Source organism: Hyperoodon ampullatus (assembly GCF_949752795.1).
Source record: "Hyperoodon ampullatus genome assembly, chromosome: 3".
Classification (NCBI taxonomy): Eukaryota; Metazoa; Chordata; class Mammalia; order Artiodactyla; family Ziphiidae; genus Hyperoodon; species Hyperoodon ampullatus.
Genome location: NC_136916.1, coordinates 11,225,533 through 11,244,279, shown reverse-complemented (window position 1 = coordinate 11,244,279; position 18,747 = coordinate 11,225,533). Strand labels below are relative to the sequence as shown.

At 42.6% G+C, this 18,747-nt stretch overlaps 1 protein-coding gene across 1 annotated transcript in view; it reads right to left on the bottom strand.

The window, feature by feature from the left end:
- Positions 1 to 381: 381 nt before the first annotated feature.
- PRTFDC1 (phosphoribosyl transferase domain containing 1) overlaps positions 382 to 18,747 on the bottom strand; it is a gene marked incomplete at both ends in the record, with an annotated part of 97,009 nt that continues 78,643 nt past the window's right edge. The window contains 5 exons of the mRNA XM_079700717.1: positions 382 to 429; positions 2,062 to 2,138; positions 6,497 to 6,549; positions 7,034 to 7,134; positions 17,814 to 17,879. Of these exons, the coding sequence (XP_079556843.1) occupies positions 382 to 429; positions 2,062 to 2,138; positions 6,497 to 6,549; positions 7,034 to 7,134; positions 17,814 to 17,879 (345 nt within the window). The remainder of the gene's footprint in view (positions 430 to 2,061; positions 2,139 to 6,496; positions 6,550 to 7,033; positions 7,135 to 17,813; positions 17,880 to 18,747) is intronic.

Genomic DNA, 18,747 nt, shown 5'->3' with positions numbered 1-18,747 from the left:
ATTACCAAAGTAAAGTATTAAAAAAAAAAGTTAAGTGAAAAATATTTGAGTAACTAGGTGGCGGTATAGTAATCAAGCATAACGACTTTATCAGAACAAAAGAAGGTGTATCTCAGGGGTGTGAAGGCAGTTTGAGTCGCAAGGCAGAGTGTTTAATTTGGAACAAATCAAATAAAAGAATTGCTTTCTTTTCCTTAAGAACCTTTGGGACTCTTCATGTTATGGTATAATCTCAGAAAAGAAAGCTCGCTCATTAAATTTTTTTTTCCTTTTACATCCTGCTGAGTGAACATGCCTGGGAGACAAACGTTACATGCTGGCTTCCTGAGTGTAGTCGTAAGTAGGATGTTATCTGTAGATTCGATGATGAAAATTACTTCTTTAGACTCGATACTTTTCTTTGCCGTGTTCATTGATCACACATATGTGCTGAAACAATAAAGGATTTAAATGCATCAGCCTCTTAACAAAATATAATAAGTCCCCTACATATGAACGAGTTCCATTCCGAGGGCGTTCGTAAGTCCAATCTGTTCGTAAGTCCAACAAAGTTAGCCTAGGTACCCAACTAACACAATCGGCTATATTGTACTGTATTGTGATAGGTTTATAATATGTTTGCATCTTTGGGCTTCCCTGGTGGCGCAGTGGTTGAGAGTCCGCCTGCCGATGCAGGGGACATGGGTTCGTGCCCCGGTCCGGGAAGATCCCACATGCCGCAGAGCGGCTAGGCCCATGAGCCATGGCCGCTGAGCCTGCACGTCCAGAGCCTGTGCTCCACAACGGGAGAGGCCACAACAGTGAGAGGCCCCCGTACCGCCAAAAAAAAAAAAAAAAAAAAAAAAATATGTTTGCATCTTCGAAAGTTCGCAACTTGAAGGTTCATATTTAGGGGACTTACTGTATAAAATGCAGAAAATGGGATTCAGTAAGAACAGAATGTCATCTCCTACCTGCTTATTGCTCATTTAAATACATACCTATGTATTTATATGTTTATGTACATACATATATGTATAAGCACACACACGCACACATATATGTATACGTGCACATATACATAAAATCTAAAGAGACCCACTAAAATGCTTGACAAAAGTTTCTTCATTGTTTTAGTTTTGAGCTCTTTTCTGAATCTGGCTCTGTAGGTCTGTAACAACCAGAAATGCTGAGGGTGGTGGAGTACAGTTAGCAGTGGTGGAGATAGATGTGTCCGGCTGGTGAAGTTACACCTTCTAGGGTGAATAGAGAAAGAGCTGTGCTAAACACAGTACTGACTCTCCTCTGACCCTTTTTGGGTAGCAAGAAATGTGTCAGAAATATTTTGATGGCACGCAACACAAATGGTGTTGGGTGAATGTAAGCAAAAGGGGGGGTGTTATTGGTAGGGTACTGGGGTAGCTCGCAGAGGTAGAGGAAAAGCAGAGCAATGAAGCAACTGGAAGGCAGGAACCGGGGTAGCTCCAGACCTCAGCCCACAGCTTAAGTCCAAAATCCCTTGGTCTCTGTGGCGTTGGTTTAGGTTTCTAAATCCTAGGAGAGAGACACAGACTGGTCCACTTTGGGTAAGATGTTTACCTCCAGATCATTCAGCAATGATAGGGTCATACACTTGGGGGTCCATGTCTACATGTTAAAATGATTTCTCCCAAAGGGGGAATAGTTACGAGCTACATGCTGCTGTAATTGGAACCTTCTAGATTTCAAGCACTGACACTAAACAGTTTATTGAACATTGACTGTTAGTATGGTTGAGAGGAGACACAGTCGATGACGATGGAGAAGAATCAGTAACAAGCTATCTTTCTGCTTTTAACTTCCTTATTTCCTTCATACAAAATAGAGACAATCATAATTGCTTCCATCAACCTAATACCTACCTTGCTGGGCCATGGTGGAAATTCACTGGGATTACGAATGCCAAGTGCCCAGGATATTCCTGACACAGAAGACACTCGATAAATGGCAGCCATCATTACGGCTATCGCAAAACTTTGTTAAATTGATGTCATTGTTAAGTTCTTGTGAAAAGGGGGCTAGGGATTTGCATGCAAGACTTACGTTCAGATCTCTGAAGTATTCATTGTAATCTAAGGCATAACCCACCACAAATAAGTTTGGGATCTCAAATCCAGCATCTGAGCAGAGAGAGGGAGGAAAAAATCAAAGGAACACAATTTAAAGAACATAAGTATAAAGCCACCATATGCTACTGTTGGCACTTAACCTATGACGACTTTCCATTAGGCAGAAGTAAGTGAGAAAAGTGACAGACAATGCATAGGATGAGCCCAGTAGGACCTGGACCGGAGTGACTCTACTCAGGGAGACAGAACGACCAGCAAACAGACGGTGAAAAATGACTGCAGTCCCGGTAGACAGAGCTGAGCAAGGGCTCAGGCAGCCCCGTGGATATCAAGAAGTGTGCATGCGTCAGGCATGCAGCCCTGCTGTTCCAAAGCAAGCAGTATCCAATGATATCATATGCCAAAGGAAACACTGCAAAGCATGAAGTGCAGTTCAAACAGAAGGTATTCCAATGCTGTAATACATGAATAGGGGCACAGGCTGTTGCAATAGGAAGCCATCCTCCCACGGCACTCAGAGTCCTCGGCCGGATAAAGCGCTGGAAAGCAAAACCCAGGAGACAAGATGAGAGGAAAAGGGACTGTCCAGCCTGAGGAAGACAATGCTAAGGGTTACTCTAATGCTAGTCTTTGAGTCCATAATGCAGATGATAGTAATTAGCTCTCTGTCTCCACTGAGGGCAGGATGGGAGTAAATGGATTGAAACGCAGTAGGAGACACTTAGTTTAAGCAGAGGATGAATATATTGAAAGAAAGATGATTTTTATTGAAAAGAATTCTTAAGGAACATATAATAGCTCTTCTTCTTTAGGTCTTGAAACTATAGCCCAATGAGTTTTCAAATTCTTTCCGGTATTGGGGAAATCTTATGTTTATTACGGTATTGCAAACGAGAGATGTACTTGCTTACTTTTATGAAACAGTACTTTGGCATAGCCAGTGGACTTACAGCCCAGAGAAATGTATCTCCATCATTGACCATTCACCACCATTTTGGTCCTTCTGACCAAGGATGCTTCCACATGGAAGATGCTTCCACTGGTTCTTGCTCGCAGAAAGTGCTAGAGGTGAGGGACTTATTTTTCTAAGGATTCCATTATGGGTCACTGTTAGGAAGCCTATTTGACCCCTCCAAACTGTAGGTTTCTTGAGAAAAAATAATCAAGGAGAAGAAGCAGAGCAGAAGAAAAGATGTCAGAGGATATAAAAGGTGTCGTTGAACATAAAGGAAAAAGTGAATTACGAGAAAGGACCAAAAAGTACAAAGCCTCAGAAATCCGGGAAGAAAGAGAGAACAGAGATTCTGAGCTAGCTAAAAGAATATTAGCACATCCCAGGAACCCCAGGTTGTAAGGATAACGATGACTTTACAGCGAGCAATGCAATCCTTAAAACAGGCGTGGCAGCTCAGACTGGGAAAAGTCAATTCACAAGGCCAAACCTTCTGAGTAAAAGAACGTTGGGGCTTCCCTGGTGGCTCAGTGGTTAAGAATCTGCCTGCCAATGCAGGGGACACGGGTTCAAGCCCTGGTCCAGGAAGATCCCACATGCCACGGAGCAACTAAGCCCGTGTGCCACAACCACTGAGCCTGCGCTCTAGAGCTCATGAGCCACAACTACTGAGCCTGCATGCTGAAACTACTAAAGCCCACGTGCCTAGAGCCTGTGCTCCACAACAAGAGAAGCCACCGTGATGAGAAGCCTGCACACAGCAACGAAGAGTAGCCCCCGCTCACCACAACTAGAGAAAGCCAGCGCAGCAACGAAGACCCAACGCAGCCATAAAAAAAAAAAAAAAAAAAAAAAAAAAAACATTGGATCAGGGACTTCCCTGGTTGCGCAGTGGTTAAGAATCCACCTGCCAATGCAGGGGACACAGGTTCGAGCCCTGGTTGGGGAAGATCCCACATGCCACAGAACAACTAAGCCCGTGCGCCACAACTACTGAGCCTGTGCTCTAGAGCCCGTGAGCCACAACTACTGAGCCCGCAAGCCACAACTACTGAAGCCCGTGCACCTAGAGCCCATGCTCCACAACAAGAGGAGCCACCACAATGAGAAGCCTGCACACCGCAACGAAGAGTAGCCCCCGCTCGCTGCAACTAGAGAAACCCCGCATGCAGCAATGAAGACCCAACGCAGCCAAAAATAAATAAATAAAAATTAATTAAAAAAAAAAAAAAAAAAGAAGAACACTGGATCAGTAGGACAGAACAGCCAGGAATCAGAGTGACCTATCTCTAGCTGGTAAATGGCTGCAGTTCCTACCCTTATATTTGCAATGGCAGATGCTACTTACAGATGCAGGGCAAGAGTAAAAGCCACGATTGCAACCAGACTGCCTGGGTTCAATACTGACTCTACACTTACAGCTTTGTGACCTTGGCAAACTCTTTAACCTGGTTGTGTTCAATTTCCTCATCTGTAAAATGGGCACAGCAATAGCACTTACTTTAGAGGAATGTTGCAAGGATTAAATGTGTTAATCTCTGTGTAGCCCTTAGAACAGAGTCAGGCACATCATAATCTCTTACTATGTGAGAATCTTTCTGTTTTGTAAATAAATTCATTTGCATCTTTTTTTTTTTAGATTCCACATATAAGCGATGTCATATTTGTTTTTGTCTGGCTTACTTCACTCAGTATGATGATCTCTAGGTCCATCATGTTGCTGCAAATGGCATTATTTCATTCTTTTTTATGGCTGAGTAATATTCCATTGTATACATGTACCACATCTTCTTTATCCATTCATCTGTCGATGGACATTTAGGTTGCTTCCATGTCTTGGCTATTGTAAATAGTGCTGCAATGAACATTGGGCATGTATATTTTCAAATTATAGTTTTCTCTGGATATATGCCCAAGAGCAGGATTGCAGGATCATATGGTAACTCAAACTCACAGACATAGAAAACAAACTTATGGTTACCAAAACGGAAAGGGGGGGAGAGATGAATTAGGAGGTTGGGATTAACAGATTCACACGACTATGTATAAAAGAGAGACCCAACAAGGACCTACTGTATAGCACAGGGAACTATACTCAATACTTCATAATAACCCCTATAAGGAAGAAGAAGCTAAAAAAGAATATATATATACACACATACACATATATATGTATAACTGAATCACTGTGCTGTACACCTGAAACTAAGACATTGTAAATTAACTATACTTCAATTTTTAAAAAATTTTAAAAATTAAAAAAATAAATCTCTTACTACTGTTAGCTGCTGTTATTTTATTAATGCTGCTGCTGTGACACAAGACATTTGTAACTAGTTGGATATGTCTGAAGTGCATGTCTTTCAACTTCAGTTGAAATCTTCTCTATACAGTATCTTACATTATTTCCTTAGAAGATTTCTGTTTATTAACCTTGTTGGACCTTAACTATATCCAGATTACATTCCCCAAGCCAATAACTGGATAGGGACATGCTATTGGGTCTATCTGGCCAGAACTGACATTGTCTAGATTTAATACACCCCGCCTAGGAATGAAACTTGTTTTTAGAATAAAGAATCACTGGTTCAATGTCACTGGCACATTACCCATCCATAGTGTGCTTCTTGTGCTTATGTTTGTTCAGCTTGCTGATGAGAACTGCAGCCAAATTATCCCAGAGGCTTGAGTGCAAATGTAAGTCATAAAAATCAAGCTGAAGTCTGCCTATGCAAGTGAAAAAAAAAAATCGCCTCTAGTGTTAGAATAATAAATAATCAAGCAGCTTGTTTATCCTCTCTGGCATTAGAACTATTCGTATCCTGGGGAGGAGGGAGGAAAGTGCCTTAGATGAAGAAAGTCCTTCAGAACATGTGTCTGAACTCAAGTGTGAAGATGGTATCTAGAGATATTTGCTCTGTTAATTCTCTGTGTTATTATACTTGTGTTTGAAGGTGGTGGAGAGGTGTCTCCTATTTCCCCTTCTGCGCTAAAATTCAGGCTTGCTGAAGGTCAGCACTGTGCACTGTCCGCTCACAGTTCCTGGAGACAGTAGAACACCTCTCAACCTTCCCAGTGCCTCTCGGTGTCCAACTGGTGGGAACAGAGGCCAAGGCAGGAATCCTGTGCATCCAAGTCAGCCCAGGAGGGGGTCACGTCTCCCTCTACCCCCTGAAACCAATTTAGCTGAGTTCTTAGGAGTGAAGGTACTACGGAAAACCTAAAAATAAAAACATTCCGTGTACACAACACAGTTCCTGGGAAAGATGCAAAATCAGAAAATGAAAACCTCTGGTTGTAGAGGGTTCTATTGCTGGGGAGACCACAGACCATTTATGGGACCATCAAGTCTTTATAGTTTCCGTTTCACAAGAATGCCAACAACGAGGAAACCAAAGATTCTGAAATACAAAACACTACCACCAGCCAACAAACAACCAACAAAAACCCAAAAAACACTTATAGTCAGGTCTAAAGCCATCACTTCTAGGTGTTCTCTTCACCAACAAACTACCATTAAAAGAAAAGAAAAAAAAAAGCTTTAGTGATCCAGATGAAACGTCTGTGAATTGCAAATAGAATTGAACATCATTAAAATATATATTTGAAACGTGCATTTTTTTTCCCTCGGGCACATGGGGCACGAGCACAGCCCTCAAATTCCCTCCTGCGGCACCTCCTCAGTGAGATTCTGGATAAAAGGGAGAGAGGTGCGGGCATTGGGGCTCTGCCAGCTGCTCCTGGAAACAACTAGCAGAGGCATCGGAAAGAGGGGCTCAGACACACAGCAAAGCATGTCCTCTTCCCTTTCCTCTCTGTCAGGCTAGCGGTCAAATGGGCTGTTTGTTCAGTATGGTCGAACCACAACACTCCAGGGCAAAGGGTCAGTGGTTTGGAATTGACTGCACTCATTGGAAACAGCTTCCTGTGTCAGCATCCCTCTCGTGCTGGTCTGGAAAGACAGAAACAGCGAAGATGTGAACGTGGCACTCACCTGGCTACCTTAATCCTCTTGGGCTTGTATCTCTCTATGCTACCAAGCAACGCTTTCATGGTTCTCCCGGTTCCGACAACATCCTTTGCAAAGAGGACAGACAAATTCAACCAAATGCCTTCGGGCTGCAGTAAAAGGCATCTCATCCAGACAGATGATTCTAGTCCTTATTAACAATGCATCATAATTAGAACTGCCACCAAATTAGAGTAAAAGTAGGAGGCAGAGCCGGTTATAGTTTTTAGACAGGTGCTTCTTTCTGGAAGCTGGGTTTGGGGGGAATATATTGGTGACTATTTCCTCCTAGAATCCTTGAGCTGTGTTGAAAGGCTAAGTTCAGCCTCTGGAAAGCACGCGGGGCTCTTTATCGAGTGCATTTGGATTCGTGCACACGCATTCAAGGACTAAATTTGGCCCTGAGGTTATGTAACACAAGACAGGACGCATGAATTTTCATGGACTTGGGGTGTACATCTGAATACGCTGAATGGATAAACGCCTCCCCCCTTGCTCTCCTCACTTAATAGGAGATTCTATGGCTGGGAAGTGAGATGTGTCTGGACAGCAGCTGGTGACAGCCTGTGAGTTCTGAGGGTGCAAGGCTGCTGTGAGCTGGGGCTCATCCCCGCTGATGAGCTGCTGCATAATTAGAGTAGAATGGGCAGCCGAAATTGACTGTCCGTGGGACAGAAATCAGCTGTCAGGAGCTGATTATCAAAACAACGGGTCTGAATTTAGCCAGGGTTGGGCAATGCATTTGGCTAGAGGGTCTACTTCATGGGTTACGTCTGAGGCAGAAGCTGCAGATACATGTGGCACACTTAGGCAATTGTAACCAAAGCTTGAAAACAACTTCCCTGAATTTTTGCCAGCTGATAAGACAGGCCTGCTGGGCTATAGGACCCGTTCTTTCTTTCTTTTCTTTCTTTTTATTTTTTAAACAGAAAAACAAATTAAATTAAATTATAGATTTCCCCTGGATAGCAAATTTTTAGATTAATTCTATTTATGATTTGGATGCCGAGGGGAGAATTATTCCAAGTCATTAGAGGACATTAGCAAGAACACTGAATTAAGGGTGAAGAGAATTCTAACCTTGGTTTTACTATTAAAAAAATTTGGTTCTGTGGGCTAGTTTTCTCTTCTGTGAAAATGTCTGATTCACAAACAGGTATAAAAACCAATTTAGACATGGGTGGCATTAGATATAAAACCGGATAAAGTACCATGCAACTATTATTGCAAAGCTTCCATTCTCAGTTATTTCAAGCCAGTGATTCTAGTTGACTCCTATTCTGTAAAATTTGAAGAGCCCTAAACACAGTGGGAATTCAATAAATCCTTGGCCAGTTTGATAACAGGTTCTATATTTCGAAACTCACCATTAGATTCTTTCAGCTTCCAAGTATGGATAAAGAAAAGTCAGCTTACCTCCACAATGAGGACATTCTGAAATAAAAAAGCAAGACAAAACAAAAAACACAACTATTTAGAATATGAGGCAAATCTGGCTCATAAGATAAACACACAGTTTGCTGAGAGTTAGAATTTCACAATCAGCTTAGCTGGTCCTGCGCCGTCCATCTAACCCAAATGTTTGGAGGTAACCTAGGCTTCCAGATTCATTTTAACAGTCTTTCTGGAATTACTGAGTGCTGCAATATTGGTGTCTGTACAGGTACAGTCTTTGTATTCATTAAATCCATTAAAGAATCTTAATTTTATCATTAAAACATAAGATTATTTTGTCCGTTTTTAAAATAGGTCATGCCCATGGTATCCCCCGTGGATCACACTGACAGAGAAGTCCCCTTGGTATCCTGAACGCATTTGCTATATTCTTAACCATCAACCCATCACAGCTAGTCAGGGTGTGCATTTTTAGTTTGACTGAGGCTTATCAACCATGCCTATTAGCCAACCAGAATACTGGGAGAATACTTGGTTAATTTAATGTCCTAGTTCACAGTCTCTTTTTGTTTCAATCTTATAATGAAAACGCTTTTTAAACTGTTAGTTTGCATTCTTGCCTAATTAAATAAAGTGCACTGAACATAATTAAATCTGTTTTTTTGAAAGCTCAGAGCCTTGCAAAACAAGAGTCATCCTTGAAGTGATTAGTTTCAACTAACTACAAGATATAGTGGTGGCTAGGAAGTGGGATTTGTATAGGCACAAATCCAGAGATACAGTGTCAAAATTAATTAAATACATTTAAAAAATCAAGGTAATGCATACACATGATGAAAATCAGATAGAAAAGTCTAAAGATTTTCTAGATGTTGATGTGTTTCTAACTGTTAAAAGTATTTAAAAATGCTTATGTATTTTATATTAAAGTTATCATGACATTGCACATTACGCATAGCCAAAGTATTAGCGCCTCTAACAAAAATGGCAATAATTTATTTCTTTTTCATTTTTTCCATTTGATCAAGATATAATTGACATACTCGACTATGTTAGTTTAAGGTGTACAGCACAATGGTTTGACTTAGGTATATTGTGAAATGATTACTGCAATAAATTTAGTCGGCAGCCATCCTCTCACGTAGATACGATACAAAGAAAAAGCAAAAGAAGCAAAACCATCTTTTCTTTGTGATGAGAAGTCTTAGGGTTTACTCTTTTAATAACTTTTACATATATCGCTCAGTAGTGTTAACTCTAGAGTTACCATGCTGTACGCTACATCTCTAGACTTATCTGACTTACAGCTGGAAGTCCGTGCTTTTTGACCAGGTTCCTCCAACTCCCTGGGCCCACACCCTGCCTCTGGTAACCACAGATCTGACCTTTCTTCCTGTGAGTTTGGCTTTTGTTTTGTTTTATTTTGTTTTAGATTCCACATATAGGTAAGATGACACAGTATTTGTTTTTCTCTGTCCAACCTATTTCACTTAGCATAGTGTCTTCAAGGTCCATCCGCGTTGTTGAAAATGGCAGGATTTCCTTCGTTTTTTTTTAATGGCTTAATAACATTCCACTGCATATGTATACCACACTTCTTTATTCGACAATAATTTCTTTTTTTAAAATCAATTATTTACTATTATTATTTTTAAATTATTTATTTTTGGCTGCATTGGGTCTTCGTTGCTGCGTGCAGGCTTTCTCTAGTTGCGGCGAGCAGGGGTTACTCTTCATTGCGGTGCGTGGGCCTCTCATTGCGGTGGCTTCTCTTGTTGTGGAGCACGGGCTCTAGGTGCATGGGCTTCAGTAGTTGTGGCACGTGGACTCAGCAGTTGTGGCTCGTGGGCTCTAGAGCGCAGGCTCAGTAGTTGTGGCGCATGGGCTTAGTTGCTCCGCGGCATGTGGGATCTTCCCGGACTAGGGCTCAAACCCATGTCCCCTGCATAGGCAGGCAGATTCTTAAGCTCTGCATCACCAGGGAAGCCCCTCGACAATAATTTCTTAATATCATATAAGCCTAGAACATATTTAAATTTTCCCAGTTGTCCTTCAGATGGCTTTTGTTGTAGTTGGTTTGTCTAATCTAAGACCGTGCACTGGATCTTTAATCTCTTTTAATTTAGAATAGTCTGTAACAATACAAAGGACTTTCTGAGTTCTGCAGAGTACTAAAAAAGTAAAATTATTTAGCAGGCTCCTAAATGATGGGCATGGGAATACGAGTATAGAAAAACCACCTGCTCTTGAAAGGGAACTTTGCAGAAAACTGGAGTTCTTTAGTGAGTTCTACAGAGCAGTCATTACATATATATTTATTTTCCTTTATAGAACATCAACAGTGTTTTCAAACTCTTTCATTAGTGGTATATGGATTGACTCCTGGATTTTTAGTGGCCTGCCTGTTCTGTGAAAAGCTCACCTCCAAAAACAGCAATGCTTTTAGTACCTTTGGAAGGTTGGCTCTGCCTTGCCAAACCCTCCTTGAGTAGAGAGAAAGTGACTACCCCAACTTTGGAAGCATTTTCAGTATTGTCCAAGAGAACTAATCTCTTTATACTTTAATGGACCAAGATTAGCTCCACAAGCTAAGAGACAAAGACTAACTCATCTTTATATGGTCAGCATGTAACATGGAGACTGGTATGTAGCCGGGGCTCAGAAAACTGCCCGTGGAACAAATCAACAATTCTGACCTTCTTTCTTTCTCTAGTTCATTATACTTTTGACACATCCCCTCCAATTTTCTCCTTAAAGATGTATAATCCCTCCTTAACTGAGCTATTATTAATGTTTATTGCTTTTAATTTTGCTTTAAGAAATCTTCTAAAATTCCCATTTTCTTGACTGGGCAACCTTGGGAATTTTTCAGAACATGCTGTGCTTCCCTTAAACACTTCCAATGTGCTAACTCCAGTCACTGAATCTGAGATGTTCACCAGCCCCCATCTTAGTCATCTCATCAGACCGAGCTCACTTCCTCCCAGAAAGCCAGTAAAATCTGTAGCTTGGGAACCGCAGGCAAAAATCCTATGGGGACTCTCCAGAGTGCGTCCTTTCTTTGCTATTGCATGATCTTGATCAAAGCTAATCCCATCGGGTTTCCTAAAGAAAAAGAAAGGAAGGAAGAAAGAGAAGAAGAAAAGAAAGAAGGAAAGAGTTATGCAAATCTAAATGGTTTTCTTAAATAGGTTATTCCGTTCAGTCTTTCAAAATGCAAAATGAACAGCACACCACAGTCTAATCTGCAGTAATGTATTTTTGCGGCTGTGGTCACACCCAGCAGAGGGATGATGGCAGGAAGGATGGTGAGCTGAGCGTGGAGGCTGAGTGTGCACAGGAGTGTGAATATAAACCCCATGGAGAAAGGCATGCAGTCCAGCATTTCACTTTATGTGATAATTCACAAAATTGCCAGAATCATCAGTCGGTGGGCATTTCCGTTATTGTTCTCAGCCTAGTCAGATGCAATTTAAAAGGAATGATTTAAACAGTTAAGGCAGCCAAGGAGGAAATGTTGGCAGGTTCCGATGCTTCACTCTGGCATTTGATTAGAAACTTATTTGGGGTGGGGTGGCACGTCTCCTGAAATCTTGCACTTAACCTACACATCTGTGTTTCTCCATTGCTGGATTTGGGCCTGTTTCCATGAGTTTGGTTTTATTCCACCCTTTCAGAGATTTCTCTTGAACATGAATAAAATCGTCTTGCTTTGATGGATACACACATTTTATGAAGTGCCAGGATTAAATCAACTTTGAAAAAAATCAGCCAGAGAGCGCATTGTGCAGACAGCTTAAACACACCAAGTGAAATGCTTTTAATGCTGTGAGCTGAAGGGGCCACTGAACTGAATCATTGAGGGCTCCCTGTATTCAACTGCCGTGACCTACTTAGAACCATGACGCAGCCAGCCTTTCTTGGGAGTTTTCTTCCTTTTGCTTTAAAAAGAAGAAAGGAGGAAGGAAGGAAGGGAGGGAGGGAGGGAGGAAGGAAGGAGAGAGAAGGGAAGGAAGGAAGGAAGGGAGGGAGGGAGGGAAGGAGGGAGGGAGGGAGGGAGTGAGGGAGGAAAGAAGGAAGGAAGGAAGGAGAGAGAAGGGAAGGAAGGAAGGAAGGGAGGGAGGAAGGAAGAGAGAGAGGGAGGAAGGAAGGAAGAAGAGGTAATAAAAGAAGCCAAGAAACAGAAGGGAGCACAGGGGCTGTCTAGAATCTCCCTTTCCTGAACACTTTTTTTTTTTTTTTTTTTGCGGTACGTGGGCCTCTCACGGTTGTGGCCTCTCCCGTTGGGGAGCACAGGCTCCGGACGTGCAGGCTCAGCGGCCATGGCTCACGGGCCCAGCCGTTCCACGGCATGTGGGATCTTCCCGGACCGGGGCACGAACCCACGTCCCCTGCATCAGCAGGCGGACTCTCAACCACTGCGCCACCAGGGAAGCCCTCCCCTTCCTAAACATTTTAACTTCCACATCTATAGAGGACTTAAGAAGTTACATAGTACAGTTACGGGGTTTACAATGCATGGAAAATTATACAGGTGATTTTCCCATGTTTTTAAAAGTCCTTCTATAAACAAATTTGATTTTAAAAAATCCTTTCTAACCCTCCCTCTTTCAGGAATCATTGAGCTCCTTCCTGCCCCTTTGGAGAGGGCTATTCCTTCTCTTTCACCCCCTACTTCGTTCCTGTAGTTCAAGTGCTCCAATCAGCCAATCAATCAAGTGGACAATCAAGTGGTCTCTTAACTGGTTTCTCTACCTGGAATCTCTCCTTTCTCTCAGTTAATTCTACCCTCCCGTCAGGTGCATTTTCCCCAAAACACAGCTTCATGATGTCACCACGGCTCAGCAACTTTTGCGGCTCTTTGCTTTTCCGAGCAAGTTACACTAGTTATTCAACATATTCTATAAACCAAATTCAGTCGACATTTTCAGTTTTTCAAATTATCGTTTTCCTATTTTTGACTAATTTCCTTCAGTCACACTGGGCCACTCCTGTCCTCTGGCTCTGCTATTCCCTCCCTTTCCTCCCCCTTTCCACATGCTAATCTCTCTCCCTCTTCGGTGCTATTCCCAGACGTTCTGGTCCCAAGTAAAACCTCACCCTCTTCTCTTTAAGACGATTACAGTCCCAAGGAATCATTCCTTCTTTGGATTTCTTTAAGCTCAAGGAAACAGTCTTGTGTGGAAAGAATCCCTAAAGTTCTTCTCTGGGTACCGAGCATTAAAAAAAAGAAGGCCTGAATAAGTTCATGGCAGAGTAATAATATAATGATAAGTATAACTTCAAGGTAAATTTGTTGATTGAGAAATTGTGATTACTCTGTGAGAAGGGATAAGTTAGTTGATGGCTTGTAACAACCCTTCCAACGCAGATATTCACCCAAAGCATCTTCCATCCCAGGCAGATACTTACTGCAGTTTCAGACTTTCTTCTACCACCATTAATAAAAGGATCCACTTATTGTTGGGTGCCTTGTCCTTTTAAGGTTTTTTCCCAGCTGGTGTACATTCTGCATGATGGAAAAACTCTGAAGGGCCTCTGAATTTTTTTTTCTTTTTCTTTTTTCAGCCACTCTGCGTGGCCGGCGGGATCTTAGTTCCCCAACCAGGGATCCAACCCACGCCCCCCTGCATGGGAAGCATGGAGTCTTAACCACTGGACCACCAGGAAAATCCCTGAAATTTATTTTTAAAGTTCTCTCAAACTCTTAATGGATAGCCTTTTCTGAAAGGCTGAAGAAGGGATGAGCAGAGCAGGCCATATGAATGCCTTTATCCTTTGAAGGAAAAGGAAATTCCAAAGGTTAAGTGAAATTTCTTTCATCCTCCACCCTCAGGTGTGTAGCACTCACCAGCTCCGTCTAGCCTGGACTCTCTTGGGACACTGAAGCCTTTCTGCTTCTACAGAGAGAATGTCCCCTCACTCGACATCACTCATCCAATTCCCAACCAAACCAGCTGGTTGATCGTCCTTCCGTGTGACCAGGTGGGCTTCTATTTACCCTTTCCTTCTGCCGTGTCCGCCCGTTCCCAAACTTAATTGAAGAGGTCTTTCTGATTTCTATCTAAGAGAAAGAGGAGCCTGCACTCACTCGATCACCAAATACTTATTCTGACCTGTTGCAGACTAGGTACCATGCACAATGCTGGGACAGAATGGTCCCTGCCGCCATCACACTGACATCCTGGTGGGGGAAATAGGCAAAAAAAAAAAAAAAAAAAAGCCCCAAATAAACACCGGAAATTATGGAAAGCGCTTCAGTGGAAACAGGGTGGGTATAGAGACTTAATGAAGAATGTGGGGCGGGGGGACGGCTAGAGGGGAAGAGCTTGTGGTCATTTCAGATCGAGAGTCGGGGAAGGCCTCCCTTACACGGGAGCCTTTAGGCTGAGATCTGATGGATAGGAGGAAGGTGGATTCCAGGTGGAGGCCACGGCTTGTCCGAGGTCTTGGCAGGAAGGAGTTTAGCCAGCGTGCTTACGGCACTGCGAGGTGGAGGTGAACACTGTACCGCGATGTTGGGAGGGAGACAGGGCCAGATCACGCGGGTCTTTGAGGCTGTGATAAGGAGGTCGGACTGTCATCTCAGAGCACTGGGTTGCCAGGTAAAATACAGAACATCCAGATACATCTGAATTTCAGATAAAGAACAACTTTTTAATTTACGTGTGTTCCAAATATTGCATGGGACATACTTATGCTGAAAATTTATTCATTGTTTATTTGAAATTCAAATTTAACTTGGCATCCTGTTTTTTGCTTTGTTGTTTTTTTTTTACTAAGGCTGACAACCGTAATTGACAGGCTGCTGAAAGGTTTTCAGTAGGCAAGTGATGTGATCCAATTTGTATTTTAAGGAGATCCCTCTGACTGCTTCTTGGAGAATGGTTTGCAGGGTGGCGGAGTTAAGTGAAGGTAAGTTCAGGGAGACTGGGTAGGCTTCCACAGCAGCGCAGAAGAGGGACGGAGGTAGTCTCGCCCTAGAGACTAGTCTTCTCAAACTTCAATGTGGATAGAAACCATGTCCGGGATCTTGTTAAAATGAAGATTTAATTCAGTAGATCTGGGGTGGGATCTGAGATACTACATTTCTAATAAGCCTCCAGGTGGTGCTGACCTTGCTGGTTTCTAGACCAAGGGTCAGCAAACTATGGCCCATTGGCCAAATCTGGCCTGCCGCCTGTTTTTGTAAATAAAGTTTTATTGAAACACAGCCATGTCCATTGGTTTCCATTTCATCTATGGCAGCTTTCTGCTTTCATGCTTGACGGCAGAGTGAAGTCGTTGAACAGGAGACTGTATGCGCCACAAAACCGAAAAATATTTACTATTTGGCCCTTACCTGGAAAGTTTATCTGATGCCTGCCCTAGACCACACTTTGAGTAGCAAGGTCTAGATTTGGATGGTTACCATGGAGATGGAGAGACATAGGCATATTCAAGATATATTTGAAGCACAGAGTGTGGTCTACACTGGTTCATTAAACATTCCCTTCTGACATGAGCCTAGGGACCTCGAGCTGCATGTCGAGACAGCTGAGAACCTGGTTATCAATGGTGATTCATCTTGAAAACATTTACCCAAGAAGCCCAAGGGGTTCTACTCGGCACACCTTTGAATGTATATAGAAATGCGTCTATGCACACACGGAGAGTGGAAAGACACCACATAACAGCACGTGGTAACCTGGATGAATCATTTGTCATGCTAGCAAAATACTGAAGCCCACTCCTGCTCGGACTTACTGCTGGCTGGTTTCCATTTTTCCTGCCTCAACTTCCATGATCTCTACTTTCTCATGATGGGGGTGGTCTTTGCAGTAATTGTAGGTGGGGAAACTGAGGCACAGCCTTGTTACCTCCTCTGCTCACTCCACCCCCAGTAAGAAACTACCCTTTCCTCAATCTCCTCTCTCTCTCTCTTTTAAAAAAATTATAACCTTTATCCTATGTCTTAAAGGAAGGGAATATCCAGTGCTCACTTAAGAGGGAAAATCACTTTAAAACAAAACAGAAGATGATTTTAAAAGGCAGGAGAGAAAGACTACACTTTTTCTGTGCACATTTTTTCTTGGCATTCCTTTGGGATTCTTAGAGTTGCCACGTTGACATCTTCCATGGTAAATGCACAAGGTACAATAATTGTCTTGTGTAATAAACTTACAAGGCAGCGTCATACATCAAAGTACTAAAATGACTTATCATTTAAAGACCACTCCAGGGTTGTTAGAAGTTATGAATTTCTGAAAATTGCTTTGAGTATTTTATCTTTCTAGGATAAAATACTCAAATATCAAATAATATTTTATGCACTGATGTAGTAACATTAAATGGTGGCCATGTGACACCAACAAGTTAATTCCAATTTCTGTGGGGTCCAATTTCCTACTGGATAGCAATTTAACGCTCAGATGCTATGCTATCTTCCGAGGAGAGGGAAGTAAGCGGTTCTGTAGTTTGTCCTTGTGGCTCTGCAGTGTTCCTAGTGTTATTATACCTTTTTTTAAAATTAAACGTGGCTGCTCTTTCTTTCTCCATGTGGGCATTGCAAAACAACAGCAACCGCAAACGTGAGAGATTAAGCTTGTATAATAGACTGATCCGTTTTACTTAGAAAGCTGAAGTTGCTCAGGGATAATGAATACAAGATACGTCAGCAGAGGTGAACAAAAACAAATTCTGTGTCGCTTTCATTCACGGCAAAACTTGCATTTCTGATCACATTTGCACAAAGACCATCTGCTTGATGAAACAACTCCTCCTTCCCAAATGCGAGGATTTATGTCAGAATCCAAACAGTTTTTCACTTTATGATTAAGCACGGGCAGGTCTGGAACTCCAAGTTAACATCGGAGGCGTCTGCCTCATAATCTCCTGGGCTACATTCTTTTTAATGGGGGGAAAAAAGGCAAAGTGCTGAAAAATGAAAAAATCTCCAGATATCCCTTTTTTATTCCCTGCCTAAATTTTAAAATCTCAACAAACCTGTTCTGATGTCTTACTGAAGTGCTTAGGTGCTGAGGCACAGATGAGAGGAGAAAAGCAGACAAGTAAAGGAGAAGTGAGTAGGAAAAGAAAGGGAAAGAGAAGAGGAACGCGAAGGGCTTTTGTAATGTGAGGTTGTCTGAAACAAAATGGAAGGAAGCTTGGAGACGAAAGATTCGGTTCGCCTCAGGTCTTGGAAGCATGATAGAAGGAGTGTTTTATGAAAGAAGAAATCATTAAAAGGATTCACACATCCATTTGCATGAATTAGCAAACCTGGGAGAGTGCCTAAAATGGACTCCAGTGCTGACCTGAAATGAAGGTCACTGATTTCCCCGCAACCTCAATGCCTCAGTGTACACAGAGCATAGTTACATGAACGAACCTTTCCAGCCAGTGTTGAGAGATCATCACCTCCAATTATCTGCATCTCGCCCGTGGACTGGTCGTTCTAAAAGAAAAAGGGGAGACAACATTTTACTGCACAAGAAAACCTTTAAAGCACGTTTCCCTGTCTACCCGGCCAGTGGCGAGACTGCGCCTTACAAATATAGCACAAAGAGCTGGTACAGATTCATGGTTGCCTATGGTTACCAAGAGCCACTCTCCTGCCACTGTGCTTGAGACAAAGCACTCTAATGGCTGGCGGGCGAGTCTGTGCAGAGAGGAGTGGAAGGAGTAGAGAGAGGACAAGCAAAGACACCACGGAAGGTGCCTGAACCTATTCTGAGACAGATGGAACTGGAGGAGACAGTCATGCTCCTGGACTTCCCTGGGGTGAGGGGCTGGCTACGGGAGCCCCAGGAGGGGCCTAGCATTTGTCAGCTGTGCCAACGGGCCTCAGTTACAGCCCTGCAGTGGGGAACAGTCAGACGGGTTCCCAGAGGGTTAGAGACCCCCTGTACTCCCTACCGGCGCTGGTCCAATCCCTCATCTGGTGTTGAGGGCAGTTCTCACAGGCCAAGGCTCAAGAACTATTACAGTCAGACCTTCAGACATGGATGATGAAGCCTTAGGAACTTCCTGCAGTTCCAGGAATATGAGACCCAGAACCCCATTCAGAAGACGTTATCACAGTACCTTGTAATAACATGTAATGGAAAAGAATCTGAAAGAGAATATATATACATCTGAATCACTGCTGTACACCAGAAACTAACACAACATTGTAAATCAACTATACTACAATTAAAAAAAAACAACTTTTCACTCAAATCCTATTAGGGGTTAGGAGCATTCTTTTTTACAATATTTATATACAGGACATTGTCCTGTCCCAATTAAACCTCATACACACACACACACACACACACACACAC